This window comes from Myotis nattereri (assembly GCF_964212035.1).
Source record: "Myotis nattereri genome assembly, chromosome: 4".
In the NCBI taxonomy this organism is placed as follows: domain Eukaryota; kingdom Metazoa; phylum Chordata; class Mammalia; order Chiroptera; family Vespertilionidae; genus Myotis; species Myotis nattereri.
Genome location: NC_138079.1, coordinates 43,636,781 through 43,660,957, shown reverse-complemented (window position 1 = coordinate 43,660,957; position 24,177 = coordinate 43,636,781). Strand labels below are relative to the sequence as shown.

The following is a 24,177-nucleotide window of genomic DNA, read 5'->3' as shown; positions in this document are numbered from 1 at the left end:
TATTAGACATTTCTATAATAAGGATGTATAAGGATAATTTCCTTAGTATGACATTCCAAAAATGTAGTATTGTATGACCTGCGAATACTGTGAATAATTTTTAACAAAATAAATGAAAACCATGCTACTATTATAAAATGACTACATTATCTATAAAATTTCAAAATATGGTGTTTATATAAAAAAATCTTTATTTCAATCTAGCGGTTTACAGCACAGAATAAATCAAACTATACAGAACCTGAGTGTATTAATTTGATGTTGTCATATACAACTTTCTTTGCTTTTTGTCAATAAGGAGATCCTGACAATGGGCATCATGCTTTTCTTGGTAATTTGTTATAAGCAAGTTATAATGTATATAGTAAGTATTTAATTTCTTGTGGCTTTTATTTGGGAAAAAACCTGGAGATGTTCCATTTAATGTTTTGAAGAACATTAATATTAATTGTATTAGAAATATATTTTTATTCAGAACATAGAATTGTACCTGGTGTTTATAGGCAGCTAAATTCTTTTTTGCAAGTTCTAATATTGAGAAAAGTGCTTCGCTTTAAGTTGTAAGGATACAGACTGGAAAATATGTAAATAGATTAGTTCATAAACAAAATGGTATCAATAAAGTTTTAAAATGTTATTTTAATTATCACTGTTTTTTATTTATCTCAAATACTAATGATAAATATTTCAACATAATCTCAAGAGAAGCTGTGCTACATGTTACTTTGAGTAAATAGAAAACTATGAAAGAAAAACTTGTTTCTATTCTCATCCCAATATAAATATATATATATATATATATATATATATATATATATATTTAGTAGGATTAAAACTTTGTTGGCCACATTTAGAAGAATTTGTAGTCCTCTATCAATCCCAAGAACCCTTAGGAGCTGAGGTTGTGTGAGCCTGATTGTAAAACCATCCTATGGGATTTTTCATTCCATTAAGTAGAATATATCACTGGCATCCCAATGGAAAGTCACAGATGTTTGCAACAGGAATCAGATATGTATGTAGAAATACTCAGGGTATCTCTGAGTGTGAAGAATGAAGTTATGAAGAATTAGGTTTTGAAATTCTAGGAGCAGAAGAAGGGCATGAACTAAGGTGGTGAGAAACTTGAAAATCAAATGACACATTACCAGGATTAAAATTCCAAGAGTATTTGGTCACTATAGAGAAGATACTATGATTGAAACAATGAATACAAAGATATGCATAGCAGTCAGCATGCTCCCAACAATATGGAAATTCTAGGTCCATCCAATTTAATTTATTCAGTAAGTGGATTCGATTTTGTTAATGCGAAAGCTCTTCAGCCCTATAATAGTTAACACTTCTGGCCCTACCTGGTTTTGCTCAGTGGATAGAGCGTTAGCCTATGGACTGAAGTGTCCCGAGTTCAATTCCAGTCAAGGGTACCTGTCCAGATTGCAGGCTCGATCCCCAGTAGGGGGCATGCAGGAGGCAGCCGATCAATGATTCTCATTATTGATGTTTCTATCTCTCCGTCTCCCTTCCTCTCTGAAATCAATAAAAATATATTTAAAGTAATAATAATCCTATATAAAAAAGAGCTAATATGCTAATTATACCGAACAACCGTCCGGACAACGTTCTGGATGAAGCTGAGGCTGCGAGGGCCGGCCAAGGCAGCTGGGGCTGCAAGGGCCAAGCCCCTTGCACAAATTTTGTGCACTGGGCCTCAAGTAATAACACTTCTGAAGCCTTCTTACTCTTTTGTAGTCTCTGAAATAACCAATTCTCCAGGAAAATGGGAAGAGGGTGCCACATTTTTGTGGATCTCTGGAATGTAAGTGCCAACAAAATGTGATTCATACCTATTATGATACATGGATTCTTTATTTTCAGTATATCAGAATTATTTTTTATAAAGGGTTTTAAATATCATTTTTTCTAAATTATTAGATTAGGCTCAATGAAATCTCTTCTTTCCAAATCTTTTAGGTAAGTACAGTATTATAAGGACATATGCCTAATACACAATAAGCACTCAATATGTATTCTTTTAAAATATATTTCATTGATTTTTTACAGAGAGGAAGGGAGAGGGAGAGGGAGAGAGTTAGAAACATCGATGAGAGAAACATCGATTCAGCTGCCTCTTCCACGCCCCCTACTGGGGATGTGCCCACAACCCAGGTACATGCCCTTGACCAGAATCGAACCTGGGACCCTTCAGTCCACAGGCCGATCGATGCTCTATCTGCTGAGCCAAACCAGCTAGGACTCAATACGTATTTTTTCATTGGATGAATTGGAGCATAACTCAATCATCACAATTTATATGGTAATTAATTCAGACCAAAGCAGAGGATTATGAAACCAAATAATTTAGAAGAATCTTCTTAGAGATTAACTTTTATTCCAATGGCTTGTTTAAATTCACAATTTTGTGGTTCCAAGATATCATAGAAAACTTGTTTTTTGTCAAAATAATCTCTAATACAAAGTAAATCTTCAATGGAATAGTTATCATTTTTTCCAGTCCATATAGTCAGGCTGTACCTGCATTAAAATAAAACAGAATTCTATAGTTAAAAGTGGAAGATAAGAAACAGTGATGAGGAATTCCAATACGCCTAAAAATAGTTTGTCTCCAACCAAAATGCACACCGATAAAAAAAATTAATTAGCAATGGTGAAATTATCCCTTCATTCCTTCATCAACATTAAATGGACTAAAGAGGAAGAAAATTGCAGTGCTGGTGCTAAATTAGATAACTGCTGTATCTGAATTACAGGAATGCTAAATGGCTTTGGAAACCCAGACTCGTAGCACTGAAAATAGGCCAAATTTTGGACAAAAGAACTGAGGAGACTGCACTGCTGATCAAGGAATCTGTTCTCGACACAAACGCTATAGCTCTAACCTGGGTTTCGTCAGTAGCCTGACCAGAGTCAGCGCACAACTGGAAGAGACTGTGAACAGACACAAGTGCCACTGACACCCCCAACACTCATTCACTTTGTAAGTGGCTTCACTATTCCTTCTGGGGATTTCTGTCTGAGATATGCTACAAGATGTCACTGAAAATACCAAATGGAATAAATTTAGATCTACTTCTGGAGTTAAAAAACATTAATAATATATGCAGATTTGTTATGGATATAAGAATATGCTCAGCCCTAGCCGGTTTGGCTCAGTGGATAGAGCGTCGACCTGCGGACTGAAGGGTCCCAGATTCGATTCTGGTCAAGGGCACATGCCCAGGTTACATGCTCAATCCCCAGTGTGAGTGTGCAGGAAGCAGCCAATCAATTATTCTCTCTCATCATTTATGTTTCTATATCTCTCCCCTCTTCCTTCCTCTCTGAAATTAATAAAAATATATTTTAAAAGAAGAATATGCTCAGAATTTTAATGCTATATAAATTGTATATTTTCATTTCAGTGACATTTTCCTGTTGCACTGGAGTCTAGAGAAATGCAAAGCTGTTAGTTTTGTATTTATTTTCCCCATAAACATGTCAAATCCAGGGGAAAATCTCCAAAGCATTTTTTCTACCAATGACCAAAAAGTAGTCTAACGAAGGCACATATTCTTGTTATACTGACACATTCCTGTCCTTAAGGATGGTGACACCATTCTGGAAATGTAATAGAGGGAAGTACTTTTGGATTTTCTTCCATAGCAATATTATGTGACAAATCAAAATGGACTTTTAAATTCTGAGAACAGGGGGAAAAAAAGAAAATGAGAACTACTTTATAAATCTATTATTTTTGCTAATATGGCATCTACTGATTTTGAGCACCATGGTGACAAAATGTATAAAAAGACATGATGTGAACTGAGGTTAAAAGAAGAGCTTTCCAGCCCTAGCCGGTTTGGCTCAGTGGATAGAGTGCCCACCTGTGGACTGAAGGGTTCCAGGTTCGATTCTGATCAAGGGAACATGCCTGGGTTGTGGGCTCAATCCCCAGTAGGAGGTATGCAGGAGGCAGCCAACCAATGATTCTCTCTCATCACTGATGTTTCAATCTCTCTCTCCTCCTTCCTCTCTGAAATCAATAAAAAATATATTTTTTTAAAAAGCTTTCCAGAGCTTTCTAGAGTTCTCTCTTTTAATATTCCCCCTGTTGTACTTAAACTAAAATAGGAAAAATAAAATCGCCTAAGGATATCTTGAATTGTATTCCTTCAAATCAATTCTCAGGTCTTATATTTAAAGCCCTTTTTATAGTGAAATACCATATGTAGGAAAAATGCATAAGTGTACATTTTAACAAATTATTAGAAAATTAACTCCAGTGTAACTAAAACAAGTCAAGAAATAGAACATTACCAGCACCTCGAGAGGCACCTTTGTCACTGCCCCACCACAACCTTGCCTCTCCCCAGGAGTCCTCACAACCTTGACTTTTGTGGTAGCCATCTTCTTGCTTTTCTTTATTTACCAACTATGTATTCATCCCTAAATAAAACAGTTTAATTTTTTCTTTTTTTTTCTTTTTTAATTTTTTAAAAAAATATATTTTATTGATTTTTTACAGAGAGAAAGGGAGAGAGATAGAGTTAGAAACATCGATGAGAGAGAAACATCGATCAGCTGCCTCCTGCACATCTCCTACTAGGGATGTGCCCGCAACCCAGGTACATGCCCTTGACCGGAATCGAACCTGGGACCCTTCAATCTGCAGGCCGATGCTCTATCCACTGAGCCAAACCGGTTTCGGCTAATTTTTTCTTTTAATGAATTTTATATAAATGGAATCATATGGCATAGTATATAATTTTTGGTCTTGATTCTTTTGCTGAACATTGTGAAATTTATCCAAGTTGAATCATGTAGCTACTACAGTTTATTCATTTTCTTTGGAAAATAGTTTAGCATTATCTACTAAAGTTGAAAATATGAATACCCTAAGACCTAAAAATTCTATTCCTAGAATTCCCTCCTGATATAACTGTTCTAAATGCAGGCACATGTGCACCATGAGGGGTGTGTGTGTGTGTGTGTGTGTGTGTGTGTGTGTGTGTATAAATGTTCTCAGCAGCAATCTTTTGTAACAGTCAAAACCATGAAACGGCTCTGGCCAGTATGGCTCAGCAGGTTGAGCATTGTCCCATGCACCAAGAGGTTGCCTGTTCTATTCCTGGTCAGAGCACGTGCCCAAGTTGTGGGCTGACCCCCTAATAGGGGGTGTGTGAAGGCAGTCATTTGATATTTCTCTCTCACACAGCTGTTTCTCTCTCCCTCCTTCTCTAAAATCAATAAAACCATGAAACAATCTAAATGTCATTCAATGATAGAATAGATAAATAAATTGTGATATATAAGTAATAGAATGATAGTTCTTTATGAATCTAACTAGAGGCCTGGTGCATGAAATTCGTGCACGGGGAAGTGGGGGGGGGGTGTCCCTCAGCCCGACCTGCACCCTCTCCAATCCAGGAGTTCTCAGGGGATGTCCTACTGACTGACAGCTTAGGCCTGCTCTCCGTGGTTCTCTGCTCTCTGCGGGGCCTGCTTACCTGTCCGCCAGTCGCTATGGCGACAGGCAAGCAAGCAGGCCGTGCTGTCTGCTCACTCTCTGTGGGGCCTGCTTGCCTGCCCGCCAGTTGCCGCAGCAATAAGCAAGCAAGCAAGCAGGACCTGCTGTCCGCTCGCTCTCTGCAAGGCCTGCTTGCCTGCTTGCTGCCAGTGGCGGGGCTGAAATGACTGGGGGACTCCATCTTTGTGAGGGTTTGATGGTCAATTTGCATATTCCCTCCTTATTAGATTAGATAAAAATCTTCCCTAATTCTGTCTATCCTGTTCATGCTCTTCATGGTATCATTTGATAGAAAGAATTTCTGAATTTTCATGTATTCAAATTACTCAAACATATCCCTTTATGGCTAGTGATTTTTGTATCTTGTTTAAGAATTCTTCCCCTTGCCCAATGTAGTGAAGATAGTTTCTAGTGCTATATTCCATTAAAGCTTTATTATTTCACCTTTCATATTTAAAACAAGAAAACTCTGAAAGAGATGGAGTCAAGAGAAATGAAACATTAAGGATGGAGAAAAAGAAATCATCATCAACAACAAAGAAGAACTAGACAGACACAGAAGAACCCACTTAGTGCAATGCCATGAGGTGAAAGACAAGGAAGTTTCAGACCGAAGGGGGTGACCAGCAGTACTTAATTAAGTGTTGCAGAGGTAAAGAATTTGGCTTGAACAAAGCGTGATCTTCAAATGAGAAATTTCAGGGGAGTGATTGGCTACACAAGAAGTGGAAGATGAGAAAATTGAGGCAAGAGATAATGAAAGAAATGGGATGGTAGGAACATCCTATTTGAACATGGCAGCCTAAAGTCAGCCCTGCTTCCCTTTTCTCCTAAGAATCACCCAAAAGCAGCAAAAAGAACAGAAGAATGAAAACAGAAACTTGATATTCAATGAAATTAAGAACGAGCTGAAACTGAAAATTACAAAACAGGTAAAAAAGGTTTCCAGTAGCAATACATTAAGGCCAGACGGGTATTTAAGGAGATGGAGCTCGCCCATGTAGCAGTTTACAGAGGAAGCCTACAAACGCCACTTACAGATGAGGAGCAATTTCCAACTAAACACTTTGCAGAGCTTTCCTGGATCAGCTTTGGTCCCGAGAAGCAGTGGAGACAAGGAAAGACTTTGCACAGGAATGCCATAGGGAACAAGGCCACTGCTGTGGAAACCCAACATTTTAAATTTAAGCAATAGATGAAAGATTTTACTTAAACTACAACCACCTATTAGCACTGACTGGGGAGAAGTTAAAGGTTAAACAAACTCACACGTAAGACTCTCTGGGTCATAAGAACCATAGCCCTAGTTCCTCTCAAATATGAACATTGGACAAGCAGCTGATCTAAAAGACCTCACTCTCGTTAAAGTAGAATAATCAAAATAATTTGGCAGAGGTTTTATACAAGACAGTACAACAAAATATAAGAAAAAACAAATGGCAGATGGAATAATAAATACCTCATCTTTAAACAACTATCAGATAGCTGAAACAGATAAAACAAATGAACAAAAAGAATGCCACAAAACAGATGAAAACCACAACCAAACATTTTTTAATTGATGCGATTGCCTCTGAAGAAAGAGCACAAAGCAGAGATATGAACTCAAATGCAAGACAACAGAAAGGAGGTGGTAAAACATTAACTGGCAGATCTTAGGAAAGAAGTGGAAAATTAATACTATTACAAAAACAATATTAAATCTAAAGGTATACAAGGAAGAAGAGACATTATTGAAAATAACAGTAAGGGACAGAAAAGACAAATTATAAAATCAAATCAAATAAAATGCTAATAAAAGGAGAGACTAGAGAAAAAATAATAGATAACAAAGATAAGCAAAGGAGATTTACATATTCATAATAGGAGTCCCTAAAAGAGAAATCATAGGTTAACAAATGCAAAAGAACAAATATATAAAAGTATAATTCACAGAAATATTTCAGAAAATAACATTTGAATCTACATTGTGAAAAGAAGTCCACATCCCTGTGTCTCCATAAGGTACAGAATGGTCCTTATGGAGACACAGTCTAGTAAAATTACTAAGCCTCAAAGACAAAGAACCCAGCCGGGTGGCCCAGTTGGCTGGAGTGTCCTTCCGTAAGCCAAAAGGGTTGTGGGTTCGATTCCTGGTCAGGGTTCGTAGAGGCAGCCAATTGTTCTCTTTTACATCAATGTTTCTCATTTTCTCTTTCTCTCTGTCTCCCTCTCTCTGAAAAAATCAATTAAAAATAGCCTTGGGTGAGGATGAAAAAAAAGTTTTCATGGAACAGACTTCTGAAATTATTATAGAATTCAGAGGGTAACTATTTTATCTGCTTAAAACTTTGTCAATATATAGCAATGAAAAAAGTGACATTTACTGGGCACCTATTATGTGCAAAAACTGAGGAAGAGACAATGTTAAGGTTCATTAAGAAGCTTCACCCTAGTGAGGGAGTCTATATGCTTACAGAATCAGTGTTCATATCCTCTCCTACACACACCGTCTTGACATAATTAGTTTCCATCCTTTGTCTCTGTCTTTCACACACACTCACATGCACACTCTATGCTGTTAAACTTATACATACCTGTTTGATTTCTTTAACAGCCAAAGAAATTGAGAACAAGACTGCCTGACTAATGCTGCTCTGACAGGAAAAGTTACAGGCTGACTTAGTTCACTGCATATGCATTCCATCTCTTTCACCATTGTCCAACTATAACCTGAAATCAAAAGAAAGAAATTTTTTTAAAAATATATTTTATTGATTTTTTTACAGAAAGGAAGGGAGAGGGATAGAGAGTTAGAAACATCAATGAGAGAGAAGCATCGATCAGCTGCCTCCTGCACACCCCCTACTGGGGATGTGCCTGCAATCAAGGTACATGCCCTTGACTGTAATCGAACCTGGGACTCTTCAGTCCCCAGGCCGACGCTCTATCCAGTGAGCCAAACCAGCTAGGGCAAAAGAAAGAAATTTAACTTTTCTACTAGAATACTAGAGTCAATTAAATAAAAACTAAATTATATATGTAAATTCATAGGTAATTCATGCAAACTTTCATTTGAATACAAATAGAATTAAAATATCACTTAGTGCAAGAAAATATTTTGGGTGGAAAATGTAGATGAAAGTTAAATCTAAAATCATGCCACAAGTTCCATCCATGCTGTTGCAAAAGGCAAGAGTTCCTTTTTTTTTACCACAGCATAGTATTCCATTGTGTAGATGTACCACAGTTTTCTAATCCATTCATCCATTCATCTGATGGGCACTTAGGCTGTTTCCAAATCTTAGCTATCGTGAATTGTGCTGCTATGAACATATTATCCTTTCTGATTGGCGTTTCTGGTTTCTTGGGATATATTCCTAGTAGTGGGATCACTAGGTCAAATGGGAGTTCCATTTTTAGTTTTTTGAGGTAGCTCTATACTGTTCTCCACAGTGGCTGCACCAGTCTGCATTCCCACCAGCAGTGCAGAAGGGTTCCTTTTTCTCCACATCCTCTCCAACACTTGTTGTTTGTTGATTTGTTGATGATAGCCATTCTTTTTTTTTTTTTAATAGGGTTTTTTTGTTTGTTTGTTTTTATATATTTTATTGATTTTTTACAGAGAGGAAGGGAGAGAGATAGAGAGTTAGAAACATTGATGAGAGAGAAACATCGATCAGCCGCCTCCTGCACACCTCCCACTGGGGATGTGCCCGCAACCCATGCCCCTGACCGGAATCGAACCTGGGACCCTTCAGTCTGCAGGCCGACGCTCCATCCACTGAGCCAAACCGGTTTCGGCATGATAGCCATTCTGACAGGTGTGAGATGATAACGCATTATCGTTTTGATTTGCATCTTTCGTATAATTAGTGACTTTGAGCATGTTTTCATATGTCTTTCGGCCTTCTGTATGTCCTCTTTCAAAAAGTGTCTACCTAGGTCCGTTGCCCATTTTTTTATTGGATTGTTTATCTTCCTTTGTTAAGTTTCATGAGATCCCTGTAAATGTTGGAAATTAAACCCTTATCGGTGGTATCATTGGCTCATTATGCTAAGTGAAATAAGCCAGTCAGAGAAAGATAAATACCACATGATCTCACTCATTTGTGGATTATAGAGAACAACATAGACTGATGAAAAGGGACAGATCCAAAGACTGAGAAACAGCGATCAAGCTATCAATCCCCAGAAGGAAAGTAGGGGAGGGCGGGGGTAAGGGGAAGAGATCAACCGAAGGACTTGTATACATGTATATAAGCCAAACACATTTCTAATATCTTAACTAATAATAAAAAAAAATGAAAAAAAAAAATAAAATCATGCCACAAGTAATCCACAGCGAATTTGAGGAAAAAAAAAATGCCTTGGCTGGGTAGCTCAATTGGTTACATACCATTCTGGTTTCAGGTTTGATCCCCAGTTAGGGACATACAAGAATCAATCAATGAATGTATAAATAAGTGGAACAATAAAAATATTCTCCCTTCTCTCCCCCTTTTTCTTTCTCTAAAATCAATAAATGAAAAAAAAAGAATTTACTAATATTTCAAGTGCAAAAAAAGCAAATTTGACACAGTAGTTACTTTAAAGATTCTAAGACTTTTAGGCACTTCCTCATCATTAATATTCCCTATAAACTAAGATCTTCCATTTATGTTAATTACGTTTTCTTTTCTAAGAGAAAGACGGCAAGAAGGTGTTGGTTAGCTAATTAAGTAATAATTAACTTGAAATTTTTAAATTTTATTTATTTGTTTATTTATTTACTTATTACTCTTTAATTTATCAGGGTTACATTTAACTTCAATTTTTAAGCTTTTGGCTAGTCCAGATTTCTAATACATTTTACCTAAAATAGACATAGTGGTAGACTTTTATATATGTGCTTTCAATCATGCTAGGACATTGTAAAAATCACACCTAACTGTTTATAAAACTTTAGAAAAAAAAATTGTATTTCTAAAATAACCCAGAATCTATCAAAAGCAGGTTGTAAAAAAGCATTGGTCAGTAAAAGAGCATTTTACAGAAAGCCTATGTGAATATGTTAGGTTAGCAGTTAAATTTCTCATGAAAGAAGGGAAATGTCTGCTTTCCTTTTGAATCTGAAAAAAATTATACATCTTTAATTAGAAAATTTGCTAATAGAAGCTACACTTAACATTATTGCTAACAGAAGCTATACTTCCATTAACAAAAACATAAAATCTCTTTATAAAATTTGTGGCATAAGAAGCAAGGGAGGATAAAACACACGTTGGTAATGACAAGAGGCCAGTGGGGGAAAGCAGCCTTAAATAATTCAACACCAACATGACTTAAAGACCCAGATATGGTTTAACTCAATTCAAGCCTGAGGTTAAAGCCTGAGTTAAACAGTGACTAAAAGAAGTTCAGAATTAGTAAGCAAGATACTAAATCATTTCTGGTTTACCTTCTTTAAACACTTTAAATTATATGTTACAATTTTTAATGAAATTAATAAAAATTTGAATGATTAGAAAGTTGAAGTAGAATTAAGTTAAAACATATTATACATATTATTTTTTCTCTCAATCATAACAATTATTGGTCCAAGAGATTATAACCTAAATGTCACTAGATAGTAGTTATTCAAATTTCATGTTAGACTAAAAAACTTCCTATCTAAAACAATAATACTTTGGGTGGTGGGCATACAGTGAAATATATAGATCTTGTATCACAGAAATGTACACTTGAAACCTCTATGTTCCTATTAACCAATGTCACCATGATACATTTAATAAAAATAAATAAAAACAGTAATAGTAAAAAAGTAAAAAATGAATGCCCTAAACACAGGATAAAAGCTCACATCTCCATAGGTTCTAAATACCTTCTTAGTTCATCATTTTAACCACATGGACAGGTGTCCATAGCATCTGATGGCTTACTGGCTGTTTACCTGGAAATTACTACCTAGGGATGTATGAAGAAATAGAAAGATGAATTCAAATAGTGTAGTAAGTTTCAGCCAGAAAAGAGAAGCTGAAAATATCAGGTCCTTCTGTAGAAACATGTGAAGGAAAGAAGGGATCGAGCCTAGAGGAGAAAGAAATGCATGGCCTCCCACACTCTTATCCAGCCAAAGAGAGCAGGCGGGCACCAAGGCCCCAGCACCCTACATGGGAGCCCCTTCCAATGTCCAGGGAGCAGCATTCACACTCGCCCTACTTCTGGCCTCAAATCACATGGAAAGCTCTTAAAACCATTTTTTTTTTAATCTAACAACGGGAGCTTGCTCCACAGTAAAAAGAAAAAAAAAGACTATAGAATGTTTTACAAGTTCAAAGAGACCAACTTAGGATTTGTTTAAAGTATGTACAGAGGCAGCTTTCATTATTCTAGACCTTGCCAATAAATATTTCCCATGGAAGCTGGTGACAGAATGTCACCAGTGAGTGAAGTGTCTATTGAAATAATAGAAAGAAGAATCATACACGTATCTTTAGGGCCAGACCTTTCTCTCCATTAGGCTCTTAGATTTTGTGGAATGTGCTTTTGGTTTTGTATTAAAGGTATTTTTATATTTTCAGTATTTATATATTTTTTAAATATTTTTTTTATTGATTTCATAGATGAAGGGAGAGGGAGAGAGAAATAGTAACATCAGTGATGAGAGAGAACCATTAATCGGCTTCCTCCTGCACACCCCCCACTGGGGATCGAGCCCGCGACCAGGGCATGTGCCCTGACGGGGAATCGAACCATGACCTCCTGGATCATAGGTCAACGCTCAACCACGGATCCATGACGGTTGGGCTGGAGTAGATTTTAATTTGACCACCAAGAAATACATTTTTAAAAATTATTACCTTCATTAACTTTCTCAGGATGCCATCCTGTTGTCCAACCCAGGGAAAAGGTCACATCTGGAAAGAAGGAAGTCACAGTGTCTATAAAAGGTTTTGCATCCACTACTCTGCTGTTTCCATTTGGACCGGGAAGAATATCAGCGTTAATCCACACAGGACGCTTCAGATGCTTCTTCACATTTTCCAAGAGCATCATGGCTGGCTCTACAGCTGCCAGACTGAAAACACAGTTTGTTGTCAATGACCGATAGACCTAGAGATTTTGAAACAATAAGGTTTTACTCAGACTATATAATTTTTCCTCTTAAAAAATGTATACATACACTTTTCTGGAAACTATACTACTTATAATGCTGAACCATTTCAGACCCTTTAAGGCCTATTTTGATTTCTAAGAAAATTAGCTTTTAGTGACTACTGTGATGGGAGGCTAAGAACTTGAAAGATGGATGTTGGGGGGGAAAAGATTCAGCATCCCCTCTCCACATTTCCATCTCTCTTCCTAAGGGACTGGCATCCTTCTGCTTATGCTTCTACCGCTTTTCACTCCACTCCTTTTGGGCCCTCTATTTTACGAAGAGAAACTGATAATCCCATTATTTCTTGGGTCACGTTTAGTAGTGAGCAAGGATACTGTGCATTAAAAGCAGAGGAGACCAGCCGCTAGCCTTTCACTCTGCTCCCATGTGGTAAGCTCTTTTTCCCCACTCTTCTGCCCCTGGAATGGAGGGCCTAGATTTTATATATATATTGTTTTAATTTAAAAAATATTTTTCAATTACAATTAACATTCAGGATTATTTTGTATTAGTTTCTAGGTGTACAGCATAGTAGCTATATAATCATATACTTTACAGTGTTCCCTCTGATATTTTCAGTACCCACCTGGCATATACATAGTTATTACAATATTATTGACCATATTTCCTATGCTGTACTTTACATCTCCATGACTATTCTGTAACTACTAATATGCACTTCTCAATCCCTTCACCTTTTTCACCAGTTCCCCAATGCTCTTCCCCTCTGGCAACCATGAGTCTATTCTCTATACCTAGGAGTCTGTTTCTGTTTTGTTGTTCATTTATATTGTTCTTTAGACTACACATGCAAGTGAAATCATATGGCATTTGTATTTCTCTGTCTGACTTATTTCACTTAGCATAATACCCTCTAGGTCCATCCATGCTGTCTCAAATGGTAAGATTTCATTCTTTTTTTTATTGGAGGCCCTAGATCTTAGTGGACTAATAAACTCTAACACTGCAAATTCTAATGCAGATTCTGTATTTCTCTGTCTCAAATGCATTCTGCCTTGAAGGGTATCAATACCATGTTAAAACGACAATACTGGTCATCTGACACTGTACTTCCTACAAATTCCCCCATTTTTTTTTTTTTAAATATATTTTATTGATTTTTTACAGAGAGGAAGGGAGAGAGATAGAGAGTTAGAAACATCAATGAGAGAGAAACATCGATCAGCTGCCTCCTGCACATCCCCCACTGGGGATATGCCCGCAACCCAGGTACATGCCCTTGACCGGAATCGAACCTGGGACCTTTCAGTCCGCAGGCCGACGCTCTATCCACTGAGCCAAACCGGTTTCGGCAAATTCCCCCATTTTTGGTAGCAAGCACCTTATACCTGTGATTCCAAAGCTTGCATGTCTGCAAGTCCTATGGGGTTCTGCTCCTCCTGGGTGCAGCAGAGGGGGAAACCCTGAAACTCTTTTCTGGAAAGGACTCTGATTTCTTAAGAAATCTGGTGTTTGCAGAGGTTGGGGGAACCTTTTAGGCTTCCTCAATTTAGAAAGCTGACATAGGGCTGTTTAACATTGGTTTTCCATCTGACAATATCTAGTGTCAAACAGAATTTTCTCCCCAAAATTGAAATTCCTCCAGCATATATAAGTGAAATTCCATCAGCATATACTACATGTAAAGCACTGTGGCAATAAGAAACTATGACACAAGACACAATGAAGCAAGAATTTAACATACATATTCTATTTTATATGTAAATATTTTAGTTACCACTAATATAGACTACTAATACAAAAAGTAATGATACTCTCCCTTACTAAACACTTAAATATGAAAAACAAAACCTACATTAAGTAAAACATAAAACCTTACTAAAGGAAATAACACTTTTGTTATTATAGTTCTTATTTTTCTAGAACTTGACAAGATAATCCTAAAGGAGTATATGTGGAGGAAAAGCCTGGAAGACCCAATATTGTAAATCCTGTATAATGACACATCCCTCTCAATCCTATATAATAAAACCCTAATATGCAAATCGACGGAACAGTGGAATGACCAGTTGCTATGATGCACACTGACCACCAGGGGACAGATGCTCAATGCACGAGCTGCCCACAGGCCCTGACCAGTAGGGGGTGGGGCCAGTGGGTGGGTGGCGCCAGGCCAGACAAGGCAGGTGCCAGTGGGGGCCCCAAACGCCCTGCCAGTCACCCCACAGATTGGCCCTGATCGCTGGCCAGGCCTAGGGACCCTTCTCATGCATGAATTTCATGCACCAGGCCTCTAGTTAAACTGTAAATTCCATGTAATTCTAATTACATTCTCAGTTCTTACATGTATTAGTATTAAGTTTCCCATAAAGAACTGTTTAAAGGTTTGCCACACTGATAATTTGAAGAGGCAAGTCCTGATCAGAATACTATCTAAAATTTCTCTTTGCTTAGTACTTTTCTAAATCCCTAGAAAAAAATTTAAACTTTGTTTTTATAGAATAGATTCCTTTTCCTAAAAAGTTACTTGTATGTCAAACTTCTGAGTATCACATCTTATTTTTCTATTAAATTCATTTAGAAATTAGGGATGACATAATTAAAATCACACTTAAAATTACAATAACTCATTTAAAATTATATTCTAAGGGGAAATAATTTTTGCTAAAACACAGGGGAGTTTGCTACTCCAAATAAAAATTTTAAATCATCATATATTACTTAGTTAATATTATTACTGAACAAGTTAACTTCAATGTACAAAACAAGAGCTAGTAAATTTTGACTAAAAGGTCATTCAGCTTCTCTTACTGAGAAGGTGAAGAGTTTTGCTTCAGAGTGCAATTTCTAGGCAGACAGGCAACACCCTTCAAATATGTTATTACCAAAAAGTCTTTTTTTTACTGGCCTTTTCTGGTAGCTGTCAATGTTTAAGAATGAATGAGCTGCCCTGCTGGTGTGGCTCAGTGATTGAGCATGAATCTGTGAACTGATTCCTGGTTGGGGCACATGCCTAGGTTGTGGGCTTGATCCCCAGTAGGGGGCATGCAGAAGGCAGGTGATCAATGATTCTCAATATAGAAGTTTCTATCTCTCTCTAGCTCTCCCTTCTTCTCTGAAATCAATAAATATATAGATCTAAAAAAATAAATGAGCTAATCTGACTGGAAAGGAGCCAAAGAATACATCACAGGGAATAACTCCAGGGGCAATAATAAACATACAAAAAACTAAACACATGAAAAGGCAAGGAGCTCTAAAACTTCGAGTCACCAGGCATTAAAGATCAAGTACTGTTTCATGGCATATTGAACTGGCTCCAGGAAACCTGAAATCTGGTCCTCACTCAGCTGCCAAGCTCAGCTGTTGTCCTTAAGTAAATCACTTAACCGCTCTGGGACTAAATTTCTTTGTCAATTAAATGGAATTGGAACATTCACCATCTTAAAAGTTTTTCCATTTACTGCAAATAGCTCTGGAATTCACCAACAGTATAAGGAGGTTTACTGGTATATTTAGCCCCACAACAATGACTAGAGTCCTCTTAATAACTCTATGAATGAGATTTCCAAATATATATTATTTTTTCTCCAGAGGGAGGAAGGGAGAGGCAGAGAGGGATAGAAACATCATTGATGAGAGAGAATCATCAATCAGCTTCCTCCTGCACACCCCTTACTGGGGATCAAACCCACAACCTGGGCATGTGCCCTGACCAGGAATCAAACTGTGACCTCCCGGTTCATGGGTTGATGCTCAACCACTGAGCAACACCAGCCAGGCAGATTTCCAAATCTTTATTAATTTCTTGAGATCATTCAATTCAAAAATATTGTTCAGAGATGAAGTAGGCTTACCACAAATCCTAGATTTTCATAGAAGTTGCTTTAGTGCTTATGGTGAGCTTCTATGGTGACCCAATATATTTCTGGCTTTACCTATAATTTTCACACTACCAAAATACCAGAAAAGTAAAACTTACTATGAAAGCTACAGGAAAGGAAATGGCACTTAGTCTTGCTCTTCATTATCAATGCCTCCAAAATACTATTTTTAAGGAATATTTCAGTTATTGAAGAAATCTAAATAATCCCCTATACACAAATATAACAACATAAATCAAGGAGAATATGCATTAACTACCTCAACAAAATTCTCTCAATTCCTTCTCTACTGGCCTACCTTTTAACAAAGGTAGCATTGTAAATTTACTGTTGTATTACCATATGGTCACTTACAATAAATTCCTTTATAAAAATTAACTTTAAACAGCTCAGTGGGTCTTAGATCCATTCCTAGAATGTATCAGTCTGCAATTCCATTTCAACTTAGATAAAAGTACAAAGTTAGTCAGTCAGGAACAGATATGAAAGGCTATTAACTCCCCTCCCCCCCCAAAAAAAACTATTCTGTAACAACCAGAAGACTGAATATATTTGTATAAATACCTCTTAAAATCCAGCTTGATGCCTTTATTGCTTTTTGTAACTTCAGTCAGCCATTCCTGGAGAGTATTATCACTACTTGTTTCAGGAGGGTGGGCCATGATCGGCTGGCCATGGTCAGATCCCTCACTTGGGAGGAGGATATCAGCCTCTATCATGTGGGCAGTGCCTGTCCAAATAAAAGAAGTTAATACTTACTAAATAGGGACTGCAGAAGATGCCAGACCTTTTGAGAAAGATAAAAGGTGTCTGGTACCTGCAAATATGCTCAGATATTTTTTAAAGAGATGGATTCATCTATTACCCAATGTAAATATAAATAACTGCACTGACTTACTTTTCAGTGCTTCATTCATTTGTGCCTTATGGTTAGCAGCATGATACCAGGTGATCTGGGCACCATCTTCTGTGGTGATCTGGTTATTTCTCAGAAAATACTGCAGTATATTTTCACTCCAAGATCCTAAAATAACAGCATTTCCATGAAAAAGAATAGACTGTTTTATATGGGGTAAATAATTTTAATAAAAAAGGGCACAGCAGAGAGAATATAGTAATTCAACGAAGAAAAACATAAGATTTTTAAAAATGAGAACAAGTATGATATGGCAGGTATTTAATATATATAAATATATAAACATGCTACATATGATGTAAGTAATAACTAGTAAACATATAGGATAGTCTGAATCTCAGAAGCATTAAAAAGTATGTAGAAAGAAAAAAAAAACAAACAGGGAAGACACAGATATTTTAAAGCAGGAATTTTCACACTATGTCACATGGATTCCAGGCCCCTTAAATAAGTAAAACATGTTAAGCCAAAGCTGTATTAAAAGCTTCTAAATTGTGTACATTTAATTGTTTTCTCCACCTAAAGCCCCATTCCATATTTACATTAACAATTTAGAACCTTAAATTACACAGTTAAGCATATTTACCTTCAGATTATGAGTCTCAGCAACATTTATATTAATGACTAAGTAAATACCTGAGTTAATATTCACAGATTTATCTAGCATGTACAAACATATATAATTCCCCATATCTATAATTACTTTTTGGCAGACCAGAGTTTATTTTAATTAAACATTAAAATATGAGTTAACTGAGACCAAAACACTTGAATTCAGATCTATCCCAAATTATGCCATATCCTACAATAGCAATGAGAAAAAGCTGAAAAACAATGAAAACAGTTATCTATAATCTTACCTTCCTAATTCTTGTTCATTTATTTAAACATTTAAGTGCCTGCCAAATGGCTGCAAGTTCCCTATGCAGGTGATTGTGTCTTCTGTTATTTATTAATTCTGCTTAACAACAGTTAAAAAAAACTAAAAATGGCCAGCCATCATAAACTGCTGATAACACATTAAGAAAAAGTAAAAATTGCCCAAACCGGTTTGGCTCAGTGGATAGAGCGTCAGCCTGTGGACTCAAGGGTCCCAGGTTCGATTCTGGTCAAGGGCATGTACCCTTGTTGCGGGCACATCCCCAGTGGGGAGTGTGCAGGAAGCAGCTGATTGATGTTTCTCTCTCATGGATGTTTCTAACTCTCTATCCCTCTCTCTTCCTCTCTGTAAAAAATCAATAAAATGTATTTTTTTTAAAAAAGAAAAGAAAAAGTAAAAATTGATTACAGAAAAGAGGAGCATATAACTTCAAAATAACATACATGGGACTCAGCAACCACTCTGTATGTGGGACTATAGAATAAAGGAGAGAATTAGGTTGCAGCATCCACTATCCCCCAAGCAATTTCCTACCCAAAACACTAGGCCCTATTTTGCATATGTAATAGAATCAGAGACTTTTAGATGAAAATACATGGCCATCGTATTTTAAAGTTAGGCATTTTTAGAAGGCACATTAATTATTGGCTATAACAGACATGTCCAACAATGGAAAAATAATTTAATCATAGTATATTCTCAAGATAAAATATGTGACTGATGTGGATGTCAACAATGAAGTTTTAGAGATACACTAGAAGCCTTACAAAAAAGGTAATTATGCATGTTACCAGAAAAAAAGTAAATGTTAGTTAATGGTATATACTGGTCCACAGTACCATTCAACTATTAAACACACTGCAGTCAAATTTTTTATAAGGATAACCTATATACTAATAATAAAATACCATGACTCCAGAAACTAAAAAAAATTTAAGTAAAAAGTTCTCCTTGCCCTGTTAATGGATGAAATTGCTACCTTGTACTTAGCCACAACTGTATATATCTATAGACTTTAAGATGACTCAAATTATCTATGACATTAATTCTATTTTAAGTAGGCTATAACTCTGAAGATAGGGCCAAGAAAAAGGCAAAATTAGTTGCAATTTTTTGAATTAAGCCTTTGGGGGAACAGTTTTACTAGTAGCACTACAAAAAAAAAATTGAGTGAAAGACACAGGGAGTTCACGTATGTCCCTTCCCTATTTTTACATCTTTCTGTGGTGATGTTTTTAAATTGATTGTGGTGATGATTATATACCAACTCTGAATATACTAGTACTAAAAAATGAATGAATGGCATGCTTTAAAAATGAATAAACTGTAAGGTGTGCAAATTACCTTAATAAGAAGAAAAAAAGGAAAAAGATTTTTAAATAGAAAAATACATCTATCCTTTGACCCAGAAATTTCTTTTTTTTTAAATTTTCATAAATTTATTCCACAACAGATGTGCTTACATGTGGGAAATGACACATTTGATATAAAGATATTTATTGCAGCACTGTTTGTAAAAACAAAAGGGGAAAATAACCTAAATATCCACCAACAGTAAATACACTGAATAAATTATAGTATATCCAGGGAATGGAACATTAAGCAGCCATTAAAAAGAATGAGGCAAATCTCTATATATAGATACAGAGTCATCTCAAAGTTATATTACACTGATTTTTCCCCCAGACCCTCTAGAGCAGTGGTTCTCAACCTTCCTAATGCCGTGACCCTTTAATACAGTTCCTCATGTTGTGGTGACCCCCAACCATAAAATTATTTTCGTTGCTACTTCATAACTGTAATTTTGCTACTGTTACGAATCGTAATGTAAATATCTGATATGCAGGATGTATTTTCATTGTTACCAATTGAACATAATTAAAGCATAGTGATTAATCACAAAAACAATATGTAATTATATATGTGTTTTCTGATGGTCTTAGGCAACCCCTTGAAAGGGTCGTTCGACCCCCAAAGGGGTCGCGACCCACAGGTTGAGAACCGCTGCTCTAGAGGGAATGTAGCCATGCTAACACTTTGATTTTAGTTCAGTGAGGCCCACGTCAGAATTATAAAATAACAAATCTGTGTTGTTCTAAGTCACTAAAAACTAATGCTTTAAAAAACTAGTTTGTATGTTTTTTAAATAGTGAAACTTTTAAAAAGAGATATATAGTATATAATGGCAAATATACTATGATTTTAACTATATTTTCTTAAAAGTCAGAATTGTTCAAAAATATACCATAAAGTTACCTGGGGGGCCTCTGAGTATTATGACTAGGTGGATTCCTTTCCTACTTCAAAATAGTTTATAAATGTTCTATAATGATCATGCATTATGTTTACAGTCAGGAAAAAATTTAAACTGAAAGGTTGAAGTATACATGGTTCATGTACAAAAGTCAACTGAATTTCTATTTATGAACAATGAACAAGTGGAATTTGAAATGGAAAATAATACCATTTACATTAGCACCTCAGAAACTGAAATACTCAGGTATAAATCTAACAAAACATGTACAAAATTTATATGAGGAAAACTGCAAAGCTCTGGTGAATGAAATTAAAGAACTAAATAGAGAGATTATCCATGTTCAAAAATAAAAAGATTATATTGTCAAGATGTCAGTTCTTCCCAACTTGACTTATAGATCCAAGCAATTCTAATCAAAATCCCATCAAGTTATTTCATGGATACTGACAAACTGATTCTAAATTTTCAAAAATAGCTTATTGATTTTCAGAGAGAAAGGAAGGGAGAAGGCAAGAGAGAAACATCAATGTGAAAGAGAAACATCGATCAGCTCCTGTGCATGCCCCCACCAGCAATTGAGTCCATCACCTTAACATGTGCCCTGAGCAGGAATTGAACAAGCAATCTCTTGATGCATGGGATGACAACTGATCAACTGAGCCACACGAGCCAGGGCAGATTCTAAACTTTATATGGAGGGCAAAAAAACCCAGAAGAACCAACAAAATATTAAAGGAGAACACAGTAATGACACTACCTAACATCAAAACTTACTATACAGCTAAAGTAATCAAGACAGAGTGGTACTGGTGAAAGAATAAACAGATCAATGGAACAGAATGAAGAGCCCCCAAATAGATCTCCATAAATACACACAACTGATCTTTGACAAAGGAGCAAAGGCTATACAATGAAGCAAAGACAGTCTTTTCAACAAATGGTTCTGGGAAAACTGGACATCCACAACCAAAAAAATGATATCTAGACAAAGACCTTATACCTTTCACAAAAATTAACTCAAAATGGACCATAGACATAAATGTAAAATGTAAAACTATAAAACTCCTAAAAGATAATATGAAGAAAACCTAGATGACCTTGAGTATGGCAATGATTTTTTATTTATGCACCAAAGGCACCATCTATGAAAGAAATAATGAATTAGGTGGACTTAATTAAATGAAAAACTTCTGTTCTGGGAAAGACAACATCAAGAGAATAAGACAAACCACAGACTGGGATAAAATATTTGCAAAAGACACATCAGATAAAGGACTGTTATCCAAAATATACACAGAACTCTTAAAACTCAACAATAAGAAAACAACCCAATTTTAAGAACTCAACAAACAATTCACCAAAGAAGATAAACAGATGGCAAGCATATGAAAAGGTGTTCCACATCATGTGTCATAAGAGAAACACAAAACAACAAAGTACAACTGATACCATCCTATATAATAAAAGCGTAGTATGCAAATTGTCCCCTCGACTGGGAGTTTGCCCAGGAGTTTGCCCAGGGGGTGGGGCCAGCCGGGGGAAGGGAGGGAGTACCGGCTGGCCAGCAGCCACCTTACCAGTGCACAAATTTCATGCACTGGGCCTCTAGTTGTAATATAACCTAGTTATAATAACTGGGAAGAAGCAAAGAGAAGGCCAAGTATTATGAACGTGTCATCTGTGCAGCTTTACCAGAAAGCTGCAGTTTAGAATAAAGCCCAGTAAAGTCTGGAAAACAGGGAAGGTACTTGCCTGTCAATCACACCTAGGAATAGGTCATTAGGTATAGTAGGTGTGGCTACTTCAAGCACCTGAAGATTTGAGATACTTACCTCCTAAAAGGAGTTTGCTTCTTGATCTCTTGGGACTCTTGTTGCAGGGGGTGCACTCTCTTGGGTCCCCTGCATTTGCCCACATGGCCCAGAGCCATGTGGACCCCAAACAATGGACTGAATAACTGTAACTAGCCTATTACTGTACTGGACCCAATTCCATCATGGAATGGAAACTTTGGATGCTGGCATTGCTTTAACTCTACTGAATCCCCAGATGCACATCTTCCAGGACTGGTTTAAGGGAAATGGGACTTTACAAACCCAGAGATGTAATTCCACACAAATAAAGATCACTCATCCTTCCATGTGAGTCTCAGAAAATTCTTTTTCTTGAGATATCCTAAGGACTCCACTCCCACTAGCAAAAAAAAAAAAACCAAACCAAAACACCCATGCATTTCTCTGATAACACAACTACACACCTATTAGAATGGCCGAAGTCCAGAACACTGACATAACAAATGCTGGTGAGGATGGGAAGCAACAGGAACTCTCAGTCTTTGTTGGTGGGGATGAAAAATAATGCAGACACTTTGCAAGATAGTTTGGCAGTTTCTTATAAAACTAAATATACTCTTACCATATGATCCAGTTGTACTCCCTGATATTTACGCAAAGGAGCTGAAAACTATCGTCCAAAAACCTGCGCACGGACGTTTGCATCAGCTTTACTCATAATTGCCAAAACTTGGAGGCAACCAAGCTGCTCTTCAGAGGGTGAATGGGTAAACTGTGGCATACCCAAACAATGAAATACTATTTGATGCTAAAAGAGAAATGAGCTATCAAATAATAAAAAGACATGCAGGAAACTTAAAAGCATATTACTAAGCGAAAGGAGCCCATCTGAAAAGGTGACACAATATATGATTCCAACTATATGACATTCTGGAAAAGACAAAACTATGGAGATAGTAAAAAGATCAGTGGTTGCCAGGGATTGGGGTGGGGTAAGGGTTGGATCAGAGTATTTGGGAGCAGAGAAACTATTTTGTATGATACCATAGGATTGGGTACATATCTTTATACATTTGTCTAAACCCATAGAATGTACAGCACCAAGAGTGAACCCTGGTAAACTGGACTTTGGGTGATTATGATGTGTCAGTGCAGGTTCACAATTGTACTGCTCACTGGGGAATGTTGATAATGGGAAGGCTATGCATGTATCCAGGTAGGGAATATATGGGGAATCTGTTTCTCCCATTCAATTTTCCTATGAGCCTAAAAATTCTCTTAAAAAACACGAAGTAGGGCGCAATATTCTTGCCACTCTTTGTCGTCAGAATGTTTTTCCCCCCTCTTAACACCAACTCAGAACCAAGGTTCCAGGCCAATGGATTGTGGACGCGCGCTGAGAATGCGGATTGCCAGGATCCAAAAAAGGGAGGGGCGCTGCCAGAGGTGTCTCTCAAAGTGTCCCATTCCCCCATTCTTCCCACGCACCGGGCAAGGAAGTGCAGGCAGGATGCGGAGCCCGTTCCGCGGAGCGGGGACTGGCGCTTACCAGGGCCCCCAGCGGTCGTTGCCATGGTGACAGACGCCTGCGATCCGCAAGCGCTAAGCCGTGGGCACCGCGGCTGACCCTTCGCAGGTGGCGTGGAAACAAGACTCAGCGGACGAGGGATGGGCCGTCAGTCTCCGAGCGCGGCCTGAGAGCAGCTTGGGAAGCGGAGGAGGAAGCGGCGGGGTGGCGAGAATGCGCAGGCGCGGAGGCTGCGGCTGGTGCGCAGGCTCCGCGGCCCTGGGCTGTTCGAGTGCCGCGCGAATTGTGTTTTTGGGAAAAATAGTCAGAAA

General features: G+C 37.2%; 1 protein-coding gene across 1 annotated transcript; it reads right to left on the bottom strand.

The window, feature by feature from the left end:
- Nucleotides 1-1,858: 1,858 nt before the first annotated feature.
- FAM151B (family with sequence similarity 151 member B) lies at nucleotides 1,859-24,059 on the bottom strand. The gene is made up of 6 exons (XM_081088643.1): nucleotides 23,888-24,059; nucleotides 17,391-17,516; nucleotides 17,057-17,222; nucleotides 12,349-12,566; nucleotides 8,104-8,239; nucleotides 1,859-2,535 (listed from the first exon to the last, which is right to left on the bottom strand). The coding sequence occupies exons 1-6, from the start codon at nucleotides 23,910-23,912 to the stop codon at nucleotides 2,376-2,378; spliced, it is 831 nt and encodes a 276-aa protein (XP_080944769.1). The 5' UTR covers nucleotides 23,913-24,059; the 3' UTR covers nucleotides 1,859-2,375.
- Nucleotides 24,060-24,177: the final 118 nt, after the last annotated feature.

Coding starts and splice junctions, on each gene's coding strand:
- FAM151B (XM_081088643.1), bottom strand. CDS start 23,912: ATGGCAACGACCGCTGGGGGCCCTG. Junction 17,517..23,887: donor AACGACCGCTGGGGGCCCTG/GTAAGCGCCAGT, acceptor CTGTTATTTTAG/GATCTTGGAGTGAAAATATA. Junction 8,240..12,348: donor TCCTGAGAAAGTTAATGAAG/GTAATAATTTTT, acceptor TTTTGATTTCAG/GTTATAGTTGGACAATGGTG.